Source organism: Asterias amurensis, chromosome 8 (genome assembly GCF_032118995.1).
Source record: "Asterias amurensis chromosome 8, ASM3211899v1".
NCBI lineage: Eukaryota > Metazoa > Echinodermata > Asteroidea > Forcipulatida > Asteriidae > Asterias > Asterias amurensis.
This window is the reverse complement of record NC_092655.1, coordinates 14,697,100-14,712,576: the sequence shown is the minus strand read 5'-3', so window position 1 is coordinate 14,712,576 and position 15,477 is coordinate 14,697,100. Positions and strand designations below refer to the sequence as shown.

General features: G+C 41.0%; 1 protein-coding gene across 2 annotated transcripts in view; it reads left to right on the top strand.

The window, feature by feature from the left end:
* Window positions 1–15,477, top strand: part of LOC139940558 (uncharacterized) — a 55,242-nt gene that overhangs the window by 24,829 nt on the left and 14,936 nt on the right. The window contains exons 8-16 of one of the 2 annotated variants that reach the window (XM_071936859.1): window positions 633–729; window positions 1,569–1,783; window positions 3,719–3,973; window positions 5,154–5,331; window positions 6,764–7,745; window positions 8,199–8,340; window positions 9,695–9,842; window positions 11,330–11,404; window positions 14,773–14,955. In XM_071936859.1, coding sequence (XP_071792960.1) covers window positions 633–729; window positions 1,569–1,783; window positions 3,719–3,973; window positions 5,154–5,331; window positions 6,764–7,745; window positions 8,199–8,340; window positions 9,695–9,842; window positions 11,330–11,404; window positions 14,773–14,955 — 2,275 coding nt within the window. Of the gene's footprint in view, window positions 1–632; window positions 730–1,568; window positions 1,784–3,718; window positions 3,974–5,153; window positions 5,332–6,763; window positions 7,746–8,198; window positions 8,341–9,694; window positions 9,843–11,323; window positions 11,405–14,772; window positions 14,956–15,477 lie in introns of both variants that reach the window. The other variant, XM_071936858.1, reaches the window with a different exon arrangement.

The following is a 15,477-nucleotide window of genomic DNA, read 5'->3' as shown; positions in this document are numbered from 1 at the left end:
GTTATTATCGAATATCGCGATATTAATTTGGAAGCGATTTCGATATCGGATCGATTTGGTTTTAATTGAAATATCGATATATTGCGATATATCCCGATATCGATCAAGTATCGCAATATTGCGATGTATTTCCTAGCTGAGACATCTTGCACCCCATAGGTTTGGAGTAAAACCAGAAGAATAGGTCATTAGAACACCTCTCTTATGTTATGACTGTCTCTTCTACAACTTTCACTGGGAGCTTGAAGACTGATGATGTCAAATTTAATTAATCGCGATTATATCGAATATCGCGATATATTGTCGGCGATATCGCCCAAGCTTACATCAAACGTGCATTGTTTCTGTACATCCATTTGGTGTGCAGTGCAGCTTTAAGGTTCAAGTCAAAGGTACAAATGTACAGGTGTTGCTGCCAAATGGAGCAATTTCCTAAACACAAAAAATGTGTTGGGTTCAGAGAGAAGGAGGTTACTAATTTGTTTCCACGAAAAAAACCTGGGAGGTGTGATTTGTGCCAAAATAGTTGTCGGGAAGCATCAATTATTCTCTGCTGGGTGGCGAAGGTGTAGTTAAAGATCGTGTAACACATGCATTACTAAAGTTGAGGAATGCTGTGTTTGTCCTGACAGATATCTCAAGTTTGACGAAGCCATGTCCGTGATTTCTGTGGAGTGGAGAGACTCTGAGCAACTTATCAATAAATACCACGAGGAACAGATGGCACAGGTAGGTAGAAATAGTCCACTTATCCATTTAGTAAAATATACGGGGATGCACGTGGATTTGAAAGTTCTTCTTCTCGTCTATAGGCGATGTCACCTGTGACATCACATGTTTACAAAAGAGCAACCATGCCTGGACACCCTGCAGGCACTGTTTGTACACAGCTCAATGGAATTTAAAACGGGGGGGGGGGGGGGGGGGGGACTGCACACACTTTTGGACTGTTTTAATTTGAACAGGATCTATTAGGAAGAGATTTGACATGTTTATATTTATGGGTAAGAGTTATTTAGTCCGCAACAGAACTGAAACAGGTTTCACAGACTAAAAGTCAACATTTGGGCAAACACACGAGACTGCCGGACTTGTCAAGGGTCTACTTGCTTAGTTGCTATTATCACTAGCCTCGGTCCTGTGATCCAGGTTTAATTTAGAGCCCTGCACCGTCTTTATCAGCTCTGTAAAAGATAGGCATTTTTCTCTGTCTCCCTTCAAGACAAGTTTTCAAGACTAAAGGCCCGGTCCCACTGCAGCGACAACGAAAACGATAACGATCACGACGCAGAATACGCACACGCTCATTCAACCAATGGAATGCGTTCTCTTTGCGTTGTTATCGTTATTGTAATCATTATCGCTGCAGTTGGACCGGGCCTTTAAGCTTGAATACAATACAAATTTTGGCGGCAAAAATTCGCAAAACATATTTTGCATCAGTTGAAATGTGCTCAACTCCTGCGAAAAATCACAGCAAAACACAAGTCTGTGACGTCAAAATTAGTGTCACATTCGCATTCTCAAGAAGTATGAACCGGGCTTTAACAAGAGAAATACCTTTGCAGGATTGTCTAAAGACCAAACAGCAAACACTTGGGGTAGACTGGGAGTTTCTGAAGACGCAGAAGATCTTCGCAGACCACAGCGGGCTCAAGACGCATCTAGGTCATGTGGGCAAAGAAGCAGCCAACTCTGTCAAGTCTCGTACGGCAAGTGGTGTGCTGGGGCGGCTACTTAATGGTGGTGAGGCAGAACACAAGGGATCTACATGCAAAAAAAGGTGAGACACTTATCATATTCTTCCTTAAAGAACTAAAGGGATTCTTTGAACCAGCCATAAAAATATCGCTGAAGTAACTTCCATTCATTTTCAAAGAAACAACATTTGACATTTTTTTCATGTTTACGAAAACATGTTAAAGCTGAACTATTGTTATGAATTTGATCCTTCTTCTTCTTTGATATTATGTACCTGGGCTGTATTATTTTTTATCTTTACCTTTAAAGTCACTGGACACACTATTGGTAATTGTCAAAGACCAGTCTTCTCACTTGGTGTATCTCAACATCTGCATAAAATTAAAAAAACTGTGAAAATTTGAGCTCAATTGGTCGTCACAGTTGCGAGAGAATAATGGAAGCAAAAACGCCCTTGTCGCACAAGTTGTGTGCTTTCAGATGCTTGATTTCGAGACCTCAAAATCTAATTCTGAGGTCTAAAAATCAAACTCAAATATTTTAGTGAGAAATTACTTCTTTCTCAAAAAACTACGTTACTTCAGAGGGAGCCGTTTCTCACAATGTTTTATACTATCAACAGCTCTCCATTGATCTTTAACAAGTAAGTTGTTATGCCATCACTTATTTTGAGTGATTACCAATAGTGCCCAGTGCCTTTAAATGAAGACTGAGGCTCTTATCAAAACGACATCTTGGGCTTGGGCTTTGGTTGCTTTCACCTGATTAAAATCCCGTAAAGAACTAGCATGTCTTCTTGATCAATGGAGGAAGCCAATGCCAAAGCTGTGGGTTCAAAAAGGGCCTTTATGATTGTTTTCAAACACAACTTACTGGACAAATTAATGTTGCATGTACGTATCCAGGTGTGTGAGGAGGATGAGTGTTACTTGTTCAAAAAAGCTTATTTTTCCATTAAAACCCTAACCATCCCCAATCCATTAAAATCCATCTACTCTAGAAAACTGATACTTCTGACATGGGTTCAGACACACCACCATACTCAAAGTACCATAGTTAGGGTGTTGAAGTCCCATGGTAGTGGACTCTTTGAGAGTGAGGAAGGATCCTAGTATAATCACCCATGGGATCAAGTGAGGTTTCAAGAATCCCAACAAATCACTCAGGAGTTCAGGGTTAACAAATCTGGGTATCTAAAACTGAAGTACATTTATCAATACTGTACCGTTTAGTTAAGGGGAGTTTCAAATGAAAAGTATTTCAGTTGATTAACCAACTTCATATTTTCATGTAGCATCACATACTTTGTATCTGATATGATTTGAATTATAAACCACATCAGAAACTGACTGGGTAAATTTTTATTTATTAATTATGGTTTATCTCCTTCAACAAAAACTTAAAAAAATGGAGAAGATAAAAATAGATTCATAAATACCTCATACAGTTTTGCTATTCCTATTGGTGGAGAGCGCGTTGATTATGACCAGCCGGAGCTCTGTTTATAACCGGATATTGCGCGCTAGTCTTGGTGCAAGACATTTCTTGTTACGGGCGATGTGGGCGCCGTCGATGAGTTGGCCGCGCTGTGTGTGAAAGGAAGACAAGAATGTCTTGCACCAAGACTATACGCGCACGAACGGAACCAGAAACTGTCGGAAATAGGCGTCTCAGTCATAACAATGCAATACACGGACGTACAGAGCTCAAGCACGTCGGAAACGGATAAGTTTTACACAGTTTCTTACTTTATTACGCCTTTTAACCAAAAAGGCATTTATGAATGGGAATAAAAGAGTAGTGACTCGTTCTTTAATGGCCGTTTTAAACCTTGCAGGGTCATTGCCGTGTGATAAGTGGCCGTTAAAGAACTTGTCGCTACCCTTTTATTCCCTTATTATATTTACAATTAAAGGTACATAAACACAGGATAACCCTGCCACTAATGGACAACCCCCAGACCAAAACAGTATTTTTTCATTTGATTAACCCCAAAATAATTGATTTTGACTTCCAGGTGCCCATGTGATGAGTGCAGCATCGCCAGACTAACGTCTAGTCTCCTGACTCCTGACCTATACGAGGAGTACGGTTTGAAGAATCTAGACGGTGCCAATCCAGCGCAGCTCTCGGCTCTCGACACGTACCTTCAGTCGATCAACCCTCCCGATCTATCCTCATCGTCCTCCTCGTTGGAATGCTCGTATGAATGTTCATCTGATAGCGACGGTGTGCCGCCGATATTCTCACGGGGGGACCTCACACAATCAGGGTATGAATTATCAGTTATATTAAAGGAACACGTTGCCTTGGATCGGTCGAGTTGGTCTTTGAAAAGCGTTTGTAATAAAATGCATATGGGTAGAAAGATGTTGTAAAAGTAGAATACAATGATCCACACAAACATGCCTTGAAATTGCACGGTTTTCCTTTTACCTCGTCGACTAACAAGGTCGGCTATTTATGGGAGTCAGACTTTTGACTCCCATAAATGGCCGACCGTGTTAGTTCGCACGGTAAAAGGAAAACCACGCAATTTTGAGGCAAATTTGTGTGGATCATTGTATTCTACTTTTAAAACATCTTTCCAACCATATGCATTTAAAAAAAAAAAACGGTTACAACTGCTTTTTATAGACCAACTCGTCCGATCCAATGCAAGGCGTTCCTGTAATAATAGTGGGGTGTTGTGGGTGAGTGGTCTAGTTCACCGGACCCAAGCTCTGGTGTTGTGTTGGTTTCAATCTCAGTTATGACAATTGTTCCCTTGAGCAAGGCACATAAGCACTGTATACTCGGTACTTTCCCTGAGTTCTGTGAACCACATCACAGGCATATTACTCGGGTGGGATTCAAACCCGAGACCTTTGCAATCCTTGAGCTGAGTCTTACCAACTAGACCACACGGAGTGCCCAGTAGCTAGAGGCAGTTTGAATCCTATTTTTAGCAGCGGGTACTGCAACGATTAATAGATTACATAATTGCTTTGTGAAAAGTTGGGAAGGTAGTGCATTTTGCTCTACAGGCTATTAGTGGATGATACCAATGCCTACATCATTATGGACTGTGGAAGGAGTACCCCAAGCCTACATCCGTATAGACTGTAAAAGGGATAACCCTGTTTCAGCCCTAGGAGTAGGTGGCATACCATTTGTACATATTCTGCTTTGTCATTTTGTCAAGTAATCTTTATATTTTTAAATTATTGTATATTGTATATTTCAATGACAAGGGGCAACGGAGGCAATCGCCTCCGTTGCCTCCGTGAAGTATCAGGCCTGAGGTTATAAATAGAAATAGAATAGGCCTCGGGGCCCATACTTGCCTTCTCTTTGAAACCTTATCTCAAGGCAATATAAGGCTTCCCATAGGATGTTATGTACAGAGATAGAATGGGCCTTCGGCGTCATACTTGCCTTCATCTCATCCTGGATCTTACTATCTCCTCCAGGTTCAGTTCTCCAAGGAGCGAGGAGTCGGAAGACTCAGACGATCTAGAATCAGAGACTTCCCCGTCGCCAACCCACAATGCAGGCACGGAGGAGGAGGGCAAAGACAAGACAGAGAGGAGGATGAATGGAGACGGCAGTAGCCTCTCCAAGAAAGCGGCAAGAGATGGCAATCTTAAGGTAAGGGTCACATCCTTTTCATTTTTTTAAATTTATTAATTTCACAGGTAAAAAAAGAACGAAAAAGAAATACTAGGAAGGCAAAAAAAAAGTAGCATCCCCTGATTGAGTTCATAAAAAGTAAACTAAATTATGATCAAGTTAATCTCCTGATGCCACAATTTAGGACACAGACACTATGGACAATAACGCATGGTTTACGGTATACAAATATGAGATCTACCTTTGACTCCCTTGCTGGCCCTTGATCTTTGATCCTTGCGCCAGCTGCTTTGGGGTTTGAGCTGACAAGCTCTGTAGACATTTCTCTTGCAGTTGTTTCTACACTTTACCTACAGTGGGTTTTTTTCTTGGGGGGGGGAGGTAAACAAATTTAAAGCAAGCTGAGCATTTGCATATTATATTTCTTTCATTTGTGTAGAAATTGGGTTACAAGGTAAAATTGATCTAAAGTCGATCTAAAATAAAATTGATCTAAAGTCAGAGTGTTAGAATTACACTCTTTTAAAGCCATTGGAAACTTTCTTAACAGAACAAAAATTAAAAGTTCACAGATTTACTTTTAATTACCTTCTGTAAACTTACATGGTTTACAGAAGGTAATGGTGAAAGACTTCCCTTGAAATATTATTCCATGAAGTGCTTTACTTTTTGAGAAAACATTAAAACAATTATCAATTCTCGATATCGAGAATAACAGATTTATTTAAAACACATGTCATGACACGGCGAAACGTGTGGAAACAAGGGTGGGTTTTCCTGCTATTTTTGTCCTGACTCCGATGACCGATTGAGCCTAAATTTTCACAGGTTTGTTATTTTATATATAAGTTGTGATACACAAAGTGTGGGCCTTTGGACAATACTGTTTACCGATGTTGTGCGATTGCTTTAATGGAAGGTGGCATCAGACTTACCTGGTAAATGTCCATTGTTTACGTAGCTCTGAGCATGCGCACATTACTGAGAACAATAGTTTCACCTCATAAGTCTGCGGCCACCTAGTGACCAAAAAGTTACCAGGGTTCTGCCCAGGATCTTTAGTGGTGGAAAAATGTTTCCCCGGAAACCATTGCGAGATGGATCAGTTAATGTACATGGTACATCATATGAATAGACTCAAATCAAAGAAGTGCTCACAGTTAATGGCTTCGGATACTATTTCTAACTGGTAAACACCCAATTTTACATTTCGCTGAAAACCTGTGATTTCAAGTGTAATATAAAAATTTGGAAAATGCGTGGTGGTCTGAAAGAGGGGAAATTCTTCCAGTTTTTTTGGCAACGACCACTGTGGGAAGAACACTTAGTCCCCCATTGGATGGCTCTGATATGACTCATATTGGTGTGTTGAACACAGAAGCGTGCCGATTGCAGAGTGTTGAATTCCTCTACATTTCTTATATGCTATTTAAACATTTTTATTATTCAGGAATCCGGGAATCGTTCTTGTTCCTGTAGAGCGTGCACGGAGAGTCATAAGGTCCTCTCCTCTACGTTTGGGACGGGTACTGTCGCCGACAAGCTCGATCTGACCTCTCAACCCCAGTCCTATCTCTTCTATCCCAACCTACCGAACCATCAACCGTTGGATCTCAGTCATCACGGCATTACAGCCAAGCATCCCTTCATTCATCCGCACCTCTATAACCTAACCTCGCAGAAAACGACCAAAGTGACGACGTGTCCGCAGCAGCAGTTACCCCAGCAGCAGCAGTCGCCGCAGCCGCCGTTGCAGCAAACATCTTTCCAGCTGAATGTGGATTCCCAAGATTCACTACGGGATCATCTGGGGAATGCGTACGGCGATTGGAAGAGCGGTGCCTTTGAGAGTGCTAAGATGATGCTTAACTCTAGGGGCTACAGCGGGAACAACACCGATCCCGACCTACTGCAGAGTGTGCGAGCGGCACTCCATCAGTCCAACTGTAAGGCTGCGGCAGAGAGGGCGCCGTCACTAAACATGTCAGCGCCAGAGCAACCCTGCAAGCAGCATGCGGGGAAGTTGCAGAAGGAGGCTGGCGCGAGTAAGAAGAAAGCTAATCATGTGTGTGCTGAAGCAACTACAAACGGCACGTCTGCAGCGACAACGGCGAAGGAACAGGTGGCACAGCACCACCACCATCACCACAGCAGTCAGTCCTCTTCCTCATCCTCAGATAGTGCAAAAAAATCCAGAGCTGACAGCAACGGGGCCGACCGCTGTGCCAAACACTCCCTGGCCACCTCCAAAACACCATCCACGACAAGTGCTATTATGCAGGCATACCAACAGCAGTGCAGTCAGTTGGGGCATACAGGCATCATGTCCAACGGGATGCATGGAGGTGGAGATGCACCGCCCCAGGGCAGCAAAAAGAAGAAAACTGAAGAGGATATCGTCAGGGTCGATGCAAACTTGGGCTTAGCAACGGGTGAGTTTGTTCTCGATTTCATAGTGCTTTCTTAGATATTTGCACTTTTTAAATTTTTCACATGGAAACATGGAAACATTTAACTTGTTTTTGGAACATGACATCGTGAAATGCATTGTTAGTCTTACTTCACCCTGTTGCCAGGAGCAGATATATTGCTAGTTGGTTTGATTGATTGGTCAAGAGAGAATCTATGTCGTTTTGGTGGCTCGCTCGCAGTCAGTGTTTGAGCAAACCAAGTACATGTATATTTATGGTTGTGGATGGTTTAATGAGGCTTTTACCTACTCCTTTGTCACGATGTAAACTGCAATTTGTACATTTTTAAATATTTTTGTAATCCTTCCTCTGGGTGATGGGGTACATTGTATGTTCCCTTTGGAATAAAACAAGAAATCAAAAGCAGGTCAATTAATTATATATTTTTTTTCTTCTTCAAAATTGCCTTTTTAGACTGTGTTGATGAGAGACCTCTTCAGGCCTGTATTCACCATGGCCATTCTTCCAGTGCAGGGGTGATAGATCCCCAGACCGGCTTGTGTACTAGCGCAATGCAGACAGCCACCAGCACTCCAACGTCAGCCAGTGTGTGCAGGTAATGGAACCTTAGACCCGTGGCCAAGTGGTTAGACTGCAGGATTTTGCCATCACAAGGTTGTGGGTTCGAATCCCCAAGCTAACCACTGACTTCAAAATGACTAGAATAAATCTTGTCGCCTAGTTACTGAACCACAATTTCTTGATATGTGTAATTGATAATCATAGACGTTAAACCAATGTTTGTATGAGAGAGATTGGCTGTTGCCAGCTTGGTGTTTATATCCCATGCGGGAGTTTGCCGAGTTCCCTTGATGGGAAGATCATTCAAACAAAAAACAAACAAACAGACCCCAAAGTCCTACTGAAAATTTGTTACTGCTGCAACATAAGTACATGTAACAGGCATGATATTTTTTCCAACCAACTTAAGTCTGATTTATGTTTTTCACCCTTGCAAAACTGTTTAAAAATATCCTGAAAGTGTCCGTTAAAGGCAGTGGACACTATTCAAAATAATTATTAGCATAACACCTTACTTGGTAACGAGTAATGGGGAGAGGTTGATGGTATAAAACATTATGAGAAATGGCTCCCTCTTAAGTAACGTAGTTTTCAAGAAAGAAGTAATTTTCCATGAATTTGATTTCAAGACCTCAGATTTAGAATTTGAGGTCTCGAAATCAAGCATCTGAAAGCACACAACTTCTTGTGACAAGGGTGTTTTTTTCTGTCATTATTATCTTGCAACTTCGTCGACCAATCGAGCTAAAATGTTCACAGGTTTGTTATTTTGTGCATATGTTGAGATACACCAAGTGAGAAGACTGGTCTTTGACAATTACCAATAGTATTCATTGTCTTTAAATCTTACTCCACGTGTACCTATACTCAATAAAATGTTCCGAGTTTTTTCGAAGGACTAAATATTATGCCTGAAGTAGGGAACAACTCTATGCAATATCTGCTGAAAGAAGTTGTCCCGCTGATTATCTGCTGGCGCAGAATAGAATTTAGTTTTAAACAGAACTTAACAGACCTACACTACCTTTTAACACTCCGGGAGTGTTGATAAACAGCAAGACAAGCCAGTTCAGAGCCGAGCAGGATAATTCCTAAGTTCTACTCCATGAAAATAGATATATTACATGGTGTGACATCAAACCCAAATCCACAGGATAGACTAGTATGGAAATCAAGATGACATTGTCACAGGTTTCAAATGTACGCTGTTTTTTATAAATATTTTTTGTTTACAAACACAACTGTGCGCACGACATGCAGGATTTTATGGGTATTCATCAGAAAACTACCCATTGTCTCATTCATAAACCAGGTTTACGAAAATGTTGTCTCATCATAGAGTAATTGTAATCATTATCAAGAAATGTTGCTATACTTTGTTTTCACAGTGATCCTGACTGCGAAACGCATAACTTCATAAATGATGATGACATGTATGGGGGATGCTATGAAGACCGAGGAGGTGCAAATGGTAACCGGGAGAGAGAGTCCAAACACTGTGACTGCTGCTACTGTGAATTCTTTGGCCACGGCGGGGTGAGTATAAGAGTAGGAGGGTTAGGGTAGAGGGATTGGTTAGTTGGATTGACCGTTCAGGGTCTTAGTGTGACTGCTGCTACTGTGAATTCTTTGGCCATGGCGGAGTGAGTTTAAGAGTAGGATGGATAGGGTAGAGAGAGTGGTTAGTTGGACTAGACCATTCAGGGTCTTAGTGTGACTGCTGCTACTGTGAATTCTTTGGCCATGGAGGGGTGAGTATAAGAGTAGGAGGGTTAGGGTAGAGGGATTGGTTAGTTGGATTGACCATTCAGGGTCTTGGTGTGACTGCTGCTACTGTGAATTCTTTGGCCATGGCGGGGTGAGTATAAGAGTAGGAGGGTTAGGGTAGAGGGATTGGTTAGTTGGATTGACCATTCAGGGTCTTAGTGTGACTGCTGCTACTGTGAATTCTTTGGCCATGGCGGGGTGAGTATAAGAGTAGGAGGGTTAGGGTAGAGGGATTGGTTAGTTGGACTAGACCATTCAGGGTCTTAGTGTGACTGCTGCTACTGTGAATTCTTTGGCCATGGTGGGGTGAGTATAAGAGTAGAAGGGTTAGGGTAGAGATAGAGGTTAGTTGGACTAGACCATTCAGGGTCTTAGTGTGACTGCTGCTACTGTGAATTCTTTGGCCATGGCGGGGTGAGTTTAAGAGTAGGAGGGTTAGGGTAGAGGGATTGGTTAGTTGGACTAGACCATTCAGGGTCTTAGTGTGACTGCTGCTACTGTGAATTCTTTGGCCATGGCGGGGTGAGTTTAAGAGTAGGATGGTTGGGGTAGAGAGAGTGGTTAGTTGGACTAGACCATTCAGGGTCTTGGTGTGACTGCTGCTACTGTGAATTCTTTGGCCATGGAGGGGTGAATATCTACGTCTTTATCATGGTGTGGCCATCTTGATTTTACTCCATTCCAACTCATTGTAACCAAACTGAGGCTGGACAAAATAATAGTCTGATAGGTTCAAACCGTCAGGCCACTAACTATCATTTTTTGTGTAAATGTTGAAATGTTGCATGATGTTTTATTAAGAATTTACCTGGACTTCAAGTTAAAAAAAGGGAGGCCTACTGGTAATTACTCAAAAGAATTATTAGCATAGAACTTTTCTTGGTGACGAGTAATGGGGAGAGGTTGATAGTATAAAACATTGTGAGAAACGGCTCCCTCTGAATTGCCATAGTTTTCGAGAAAGAAGTAATTTTCCACGAATTTGATATTGAGATCTCAGATTTAGAACTTGAGGTCTCAAAATCAACCATCTAAACGCACACAACTTCGTGTTACAAGGATGTATTTCCTTTCATTAATATCTCGCAACTTCCGAATGACCGATTGAGCTGAAATTTTCACAGGTTTGTTATTTTATGCATATGTTGAGATACACCAACTGTGAAGGCTAGTCTTTGACAATCACCAATAGTGTCCAGTGTCTTCCATATTATGTGTCAATCATGAGGGTTTCTTGATACTATCCACAGCCACAGCCTGCACCAACCAGTCGGAACTACACAGAGAATCGAGACCGGCTAAGACTGAAGCTCAGAGACAGGAAACAGAGGGTAAGTGCTTGTAGAGACTTTGGCTGAGCTGCCGACTCTTCCTGATTCTGCAGACAGTTCCCTGAGAAAAAACACCCCAATCTTTGCACGTTTTGATGGGAGCACATTTGAAATTCTCCCTGATTACAGGTTTCCCTTGTCGTTTATTAGTTTTTCATTTTTAACTACTACAAGGTATTCCCTCTTGGAATGCTTTAAAAGCACTGTAATTACTTGAAATAATTAATTGTCAGCATAAAAACTTAGAAAACATTTAGCAATGGAGGGCTGTTGACAGTATCCAAAATTGTGAGAAACAGGCATCTGAATGCACACTAATACGTGCAACAAGGGTGTTCTTTCTTTTATTATTCTCTTGCAACTTCAATGACCAGTTGAAAACAAATTTTAACATGTCTGTTATTTTATGCCCAAGATGGAATATACCAAGTGGTAATACTGGTCTTTGACAATTACGAAACGAGTCCTTTAAACATGGCTTGAATTTCAAGTTCAACACAGGCTTACATCCCAGAACTGTTGCGAGGCTGGAATTGTTTTTCACAAGACAGCCCCCCGATTTGGTAGGAGATTCATACTTGAAAGCATAAGAAATAAATTATTAACTTTTAAAAAGTGTACTTGTTGGAGGGAAAAGACCAGGACTGCTTGATTTCTTCGGTTGAGAACAAAGTGTTCCACCAAATTGATATAAAGCTTAACATATGAAGCACTGTAACGTTCATTTTATACATTGTAACTTGGTTATGATCACGATCTTTTTTTAAATAATTTCAGTGTAAATAGTCTCTACAAAAGCCATACTATTCTTTGGAAATAAATGGTTTAAAAACTTAATTAAATGTGGATTGTTTAATTGAGTGCTAGTTTATCTGACCTTCTTGCTCAATTTTGCCAGTACCACAGCCTTTCTGAGTAGAAGAAAATGTTGTCTTTAAAGGGACACGCTGCCTTGGTTCAGACGAGTTGGTCTTTGAAAAGCGTTTGTAACCGTTTGTTATAAAATGCATATGATTAGAAAGATATTTTAAAAGTAGAATATACTGATCCACACAAGTATCACTCGAAATAGCGTGGTTTTCACTCGAAATAGCGTGAAAAATTGCACTTTCAGAAGGGTATCAAACATTTTACACTATTTTAACATAGGGTGCGTTCATTTAGCTTCCCCGGGTCGACCCCGGTGTGTGGCAGTTTCTTTTTCCAGGACGACCGTGTTCAGATAATTACCCTCGTTCGTCCTGGAATTAAAACCCGCCACACACCGGGGTCGACCCAGGGAAGCTAAATGAACGCACCCATAGAGACTTGTCATTTGTTCTTGTTTTCACTAAGGACTCTATGCAGGCCTGATACTTCACAGAGGCAACGAAGGCAATCGCCTCCATTCCCCCTGGTCATTGCCTTGGTGCCCTTTAAATGCTACTGTAGGAATTAACAATTTCCTCGTATGTAGGTTGCCCTTTATCAAGGAGAAAATGCCTTGGTGCCATTGCCCTTTCAAAAACGAAGCACACAGGCCTGTCGATATAATGTATTGGAAAATGAGTGAATCTCAAAACTCAATTTGACCTTGGAGCTCCTCTTTAAAATGTTCTGTTAATCCTATCTTCAGTACGCTGGATTTACTCCAGACGTACTGTACAGTGTGACACTGTGTACAACTACCTGTACTTGTGCAGTGGCGATTCTTATGTTGATATTATACTTTCGCAGTCACTCACCCCGAAGGCTTAATTCTTTCTGTCGGTATCCCGAATCAGCAAAGATTAAAAAAGCAAGAGCCTCTTTTAGAAGAGAACCACTTAGCGTCCTGTTGTGATATTTCTGTAAAATTGGGAGCAGAGTAACGTGGCGGGGTCCCTAGTGACTGTGGAGGCGCGATGGATTAAACAGGTTTGCAACAAGCGGGAGATGAAGCTTTGCCAATCTAATCAGGTTGGGGTTCTTTACTCCGCTGTCTCGGAGTAAAGCAATTGCTTGCATTAGGGATAGCGAGCCAGCATCCAGGGCCTGCAAATCATTCGTGCTGATTGAATGTTGACAAACATTTTTCTTCGCGGGAAAGATCAATCAACGCAAAGCTGGCATGATTAATCTTTTGTAGTTTTGTTTTTAGCATTTGTATTTTTTTGTTCAAGTAAAAGCTAATGCTTGTGGTTTTCTTTTCGGAAGACAATTTTAACTTTCATTCTCTTTTTTTTGAAAAAACACACCATACAATACAGCCGTGCCCATATACAAATTTCATCCAATTCTAATGGTCATGCTTTGCAAAGAAAGTAATATTATATTTGGTTTTTACCCATACACCGATGTGTGTTAGTACTGTATACTCAGTACTTCCCGAGTCCTGTGAAAAAATATCACAAGCATTCATTTGCAAAGAAAGTAACAAAAACTATACAAAAGGCTTTAGCATGAGTACGCATGTAGGATAGCGCTTTGTCCTTTTTTCTTTTCAAGGGCGAAGTATCATGCCTGCATAAAATTACTTTTATACACGTATGGCTTCTCCCCCCTTCGGTTTACTAACCTTGACCCTCGTTTTTTATTCCCTCCTGGGGTATTACAAAGTATTTACCTTGACTGACAAAAATTCGCTATAATATAAAACACTTTTTTAAATTTATAACCTGCATTCTTTTTGTTTTGAGTCAGACAATGTTAATGAAATCGGTTAGTTGATAGCATCTTGTTTTTACTCAATTGGTCATCGAAGTTGCAAGAGAATAATGAAAGAAATAACACCCTTGTTACACATTTTGTGTGGTTTCAGATGCCTAAGAAAAGTCTTTTATTCATTGAGTGAGAAATTATCTCTTTCTCAAAAACTACGTTACTTCAGAGGGAACCGTTTCCTCACAATGTTGTATACTATCAACAGCTCTCCATTGCTCGTTTTTATGCTAATAATTATTTTGAGTAGTAACCAATAGTGTCCAATGCCTTTAAATAATTTAAATAATAATAATAATATTTGGTTTTTACATGTATGTAGCGCTTTATAGCTGATGTGACCTCTGACGTCACACGAAAACCATAACATGATTCGCGCGCATACCGCCGGGCAAAACCTTTGTGTTTTGGCAGCCAGCTAGAAAGTGTACGCAATCTTACTATGACTACGCAACTCAGTGCCCGGCGAAACATGACGTATATAGTGTTTTGTCAACAGAGGGCGGTTTGAATGTAAACATAGGTCACATCGTCTATACACCCTGTCTCAAAGTGCTTCCAACGTTATTATGTACCCTGATCACAGGGACATTTCATTCCTTAAACCATCTCAGCTGCCTGAAAATAATTCTACATCAGCAAGATTGATGATTCTGTATTTCTCTGTATTTCTCTCTTGTCTTGAGCAGCCCAAGGACCAGTCCCCTTCCTCTGCCGATCACAACCACGAGTGCGACCAGTTTGACCATCTGGACCTCGAAGATGACAGGACGCTGGAAGACTTGGTGTCTTTCATCAACGGTGAGAAGCAACGGGAGAAGACCAACGCTAAGACAAAAGCTGCAAAGAGACATCGGCAGAAACAGAGGAAGGTCGGTGATTTAGGCCTCCCCCCCCCAAAAAAAAAAAAAAAAAAAAAAAACATAAAACAAAACAACAAAAACCCAAACAACAAGATTTCATTTGTTGAGTTTTTGATTTGCTTATCTAGTTTTTATGCCCTTCATTGAAGTGTATCTTTTTATAAAATAGAACTGCAGATCATGATTTTCGTACATCTGCTTATGCACAAAAAGCAGCTGAGCACAACAAAATTATGCTTACCAAGATAAGGTTACCAGCAGAAGCACCATTTCACATCTGTACCATCTATGACTGGTAACCTGCACACTGTTGCTTGGCCTTAAATTGTTCAGCGATGTGTTTAAAGTGGGCTTGTACAATTATCTTGAGCCCTGAACAAAATGATGGTGCCTTCTCTGAATTAATTGTTGTGATGTGTAAATTGTATTTGCTCATTTCTATAAATGTACTACATGCTATGTTTGTCCATTTGCCTTGTCTCTGTCCTTCCACAGGCTGATCACTTCATCTACACCTTGGCTTGTCAATTC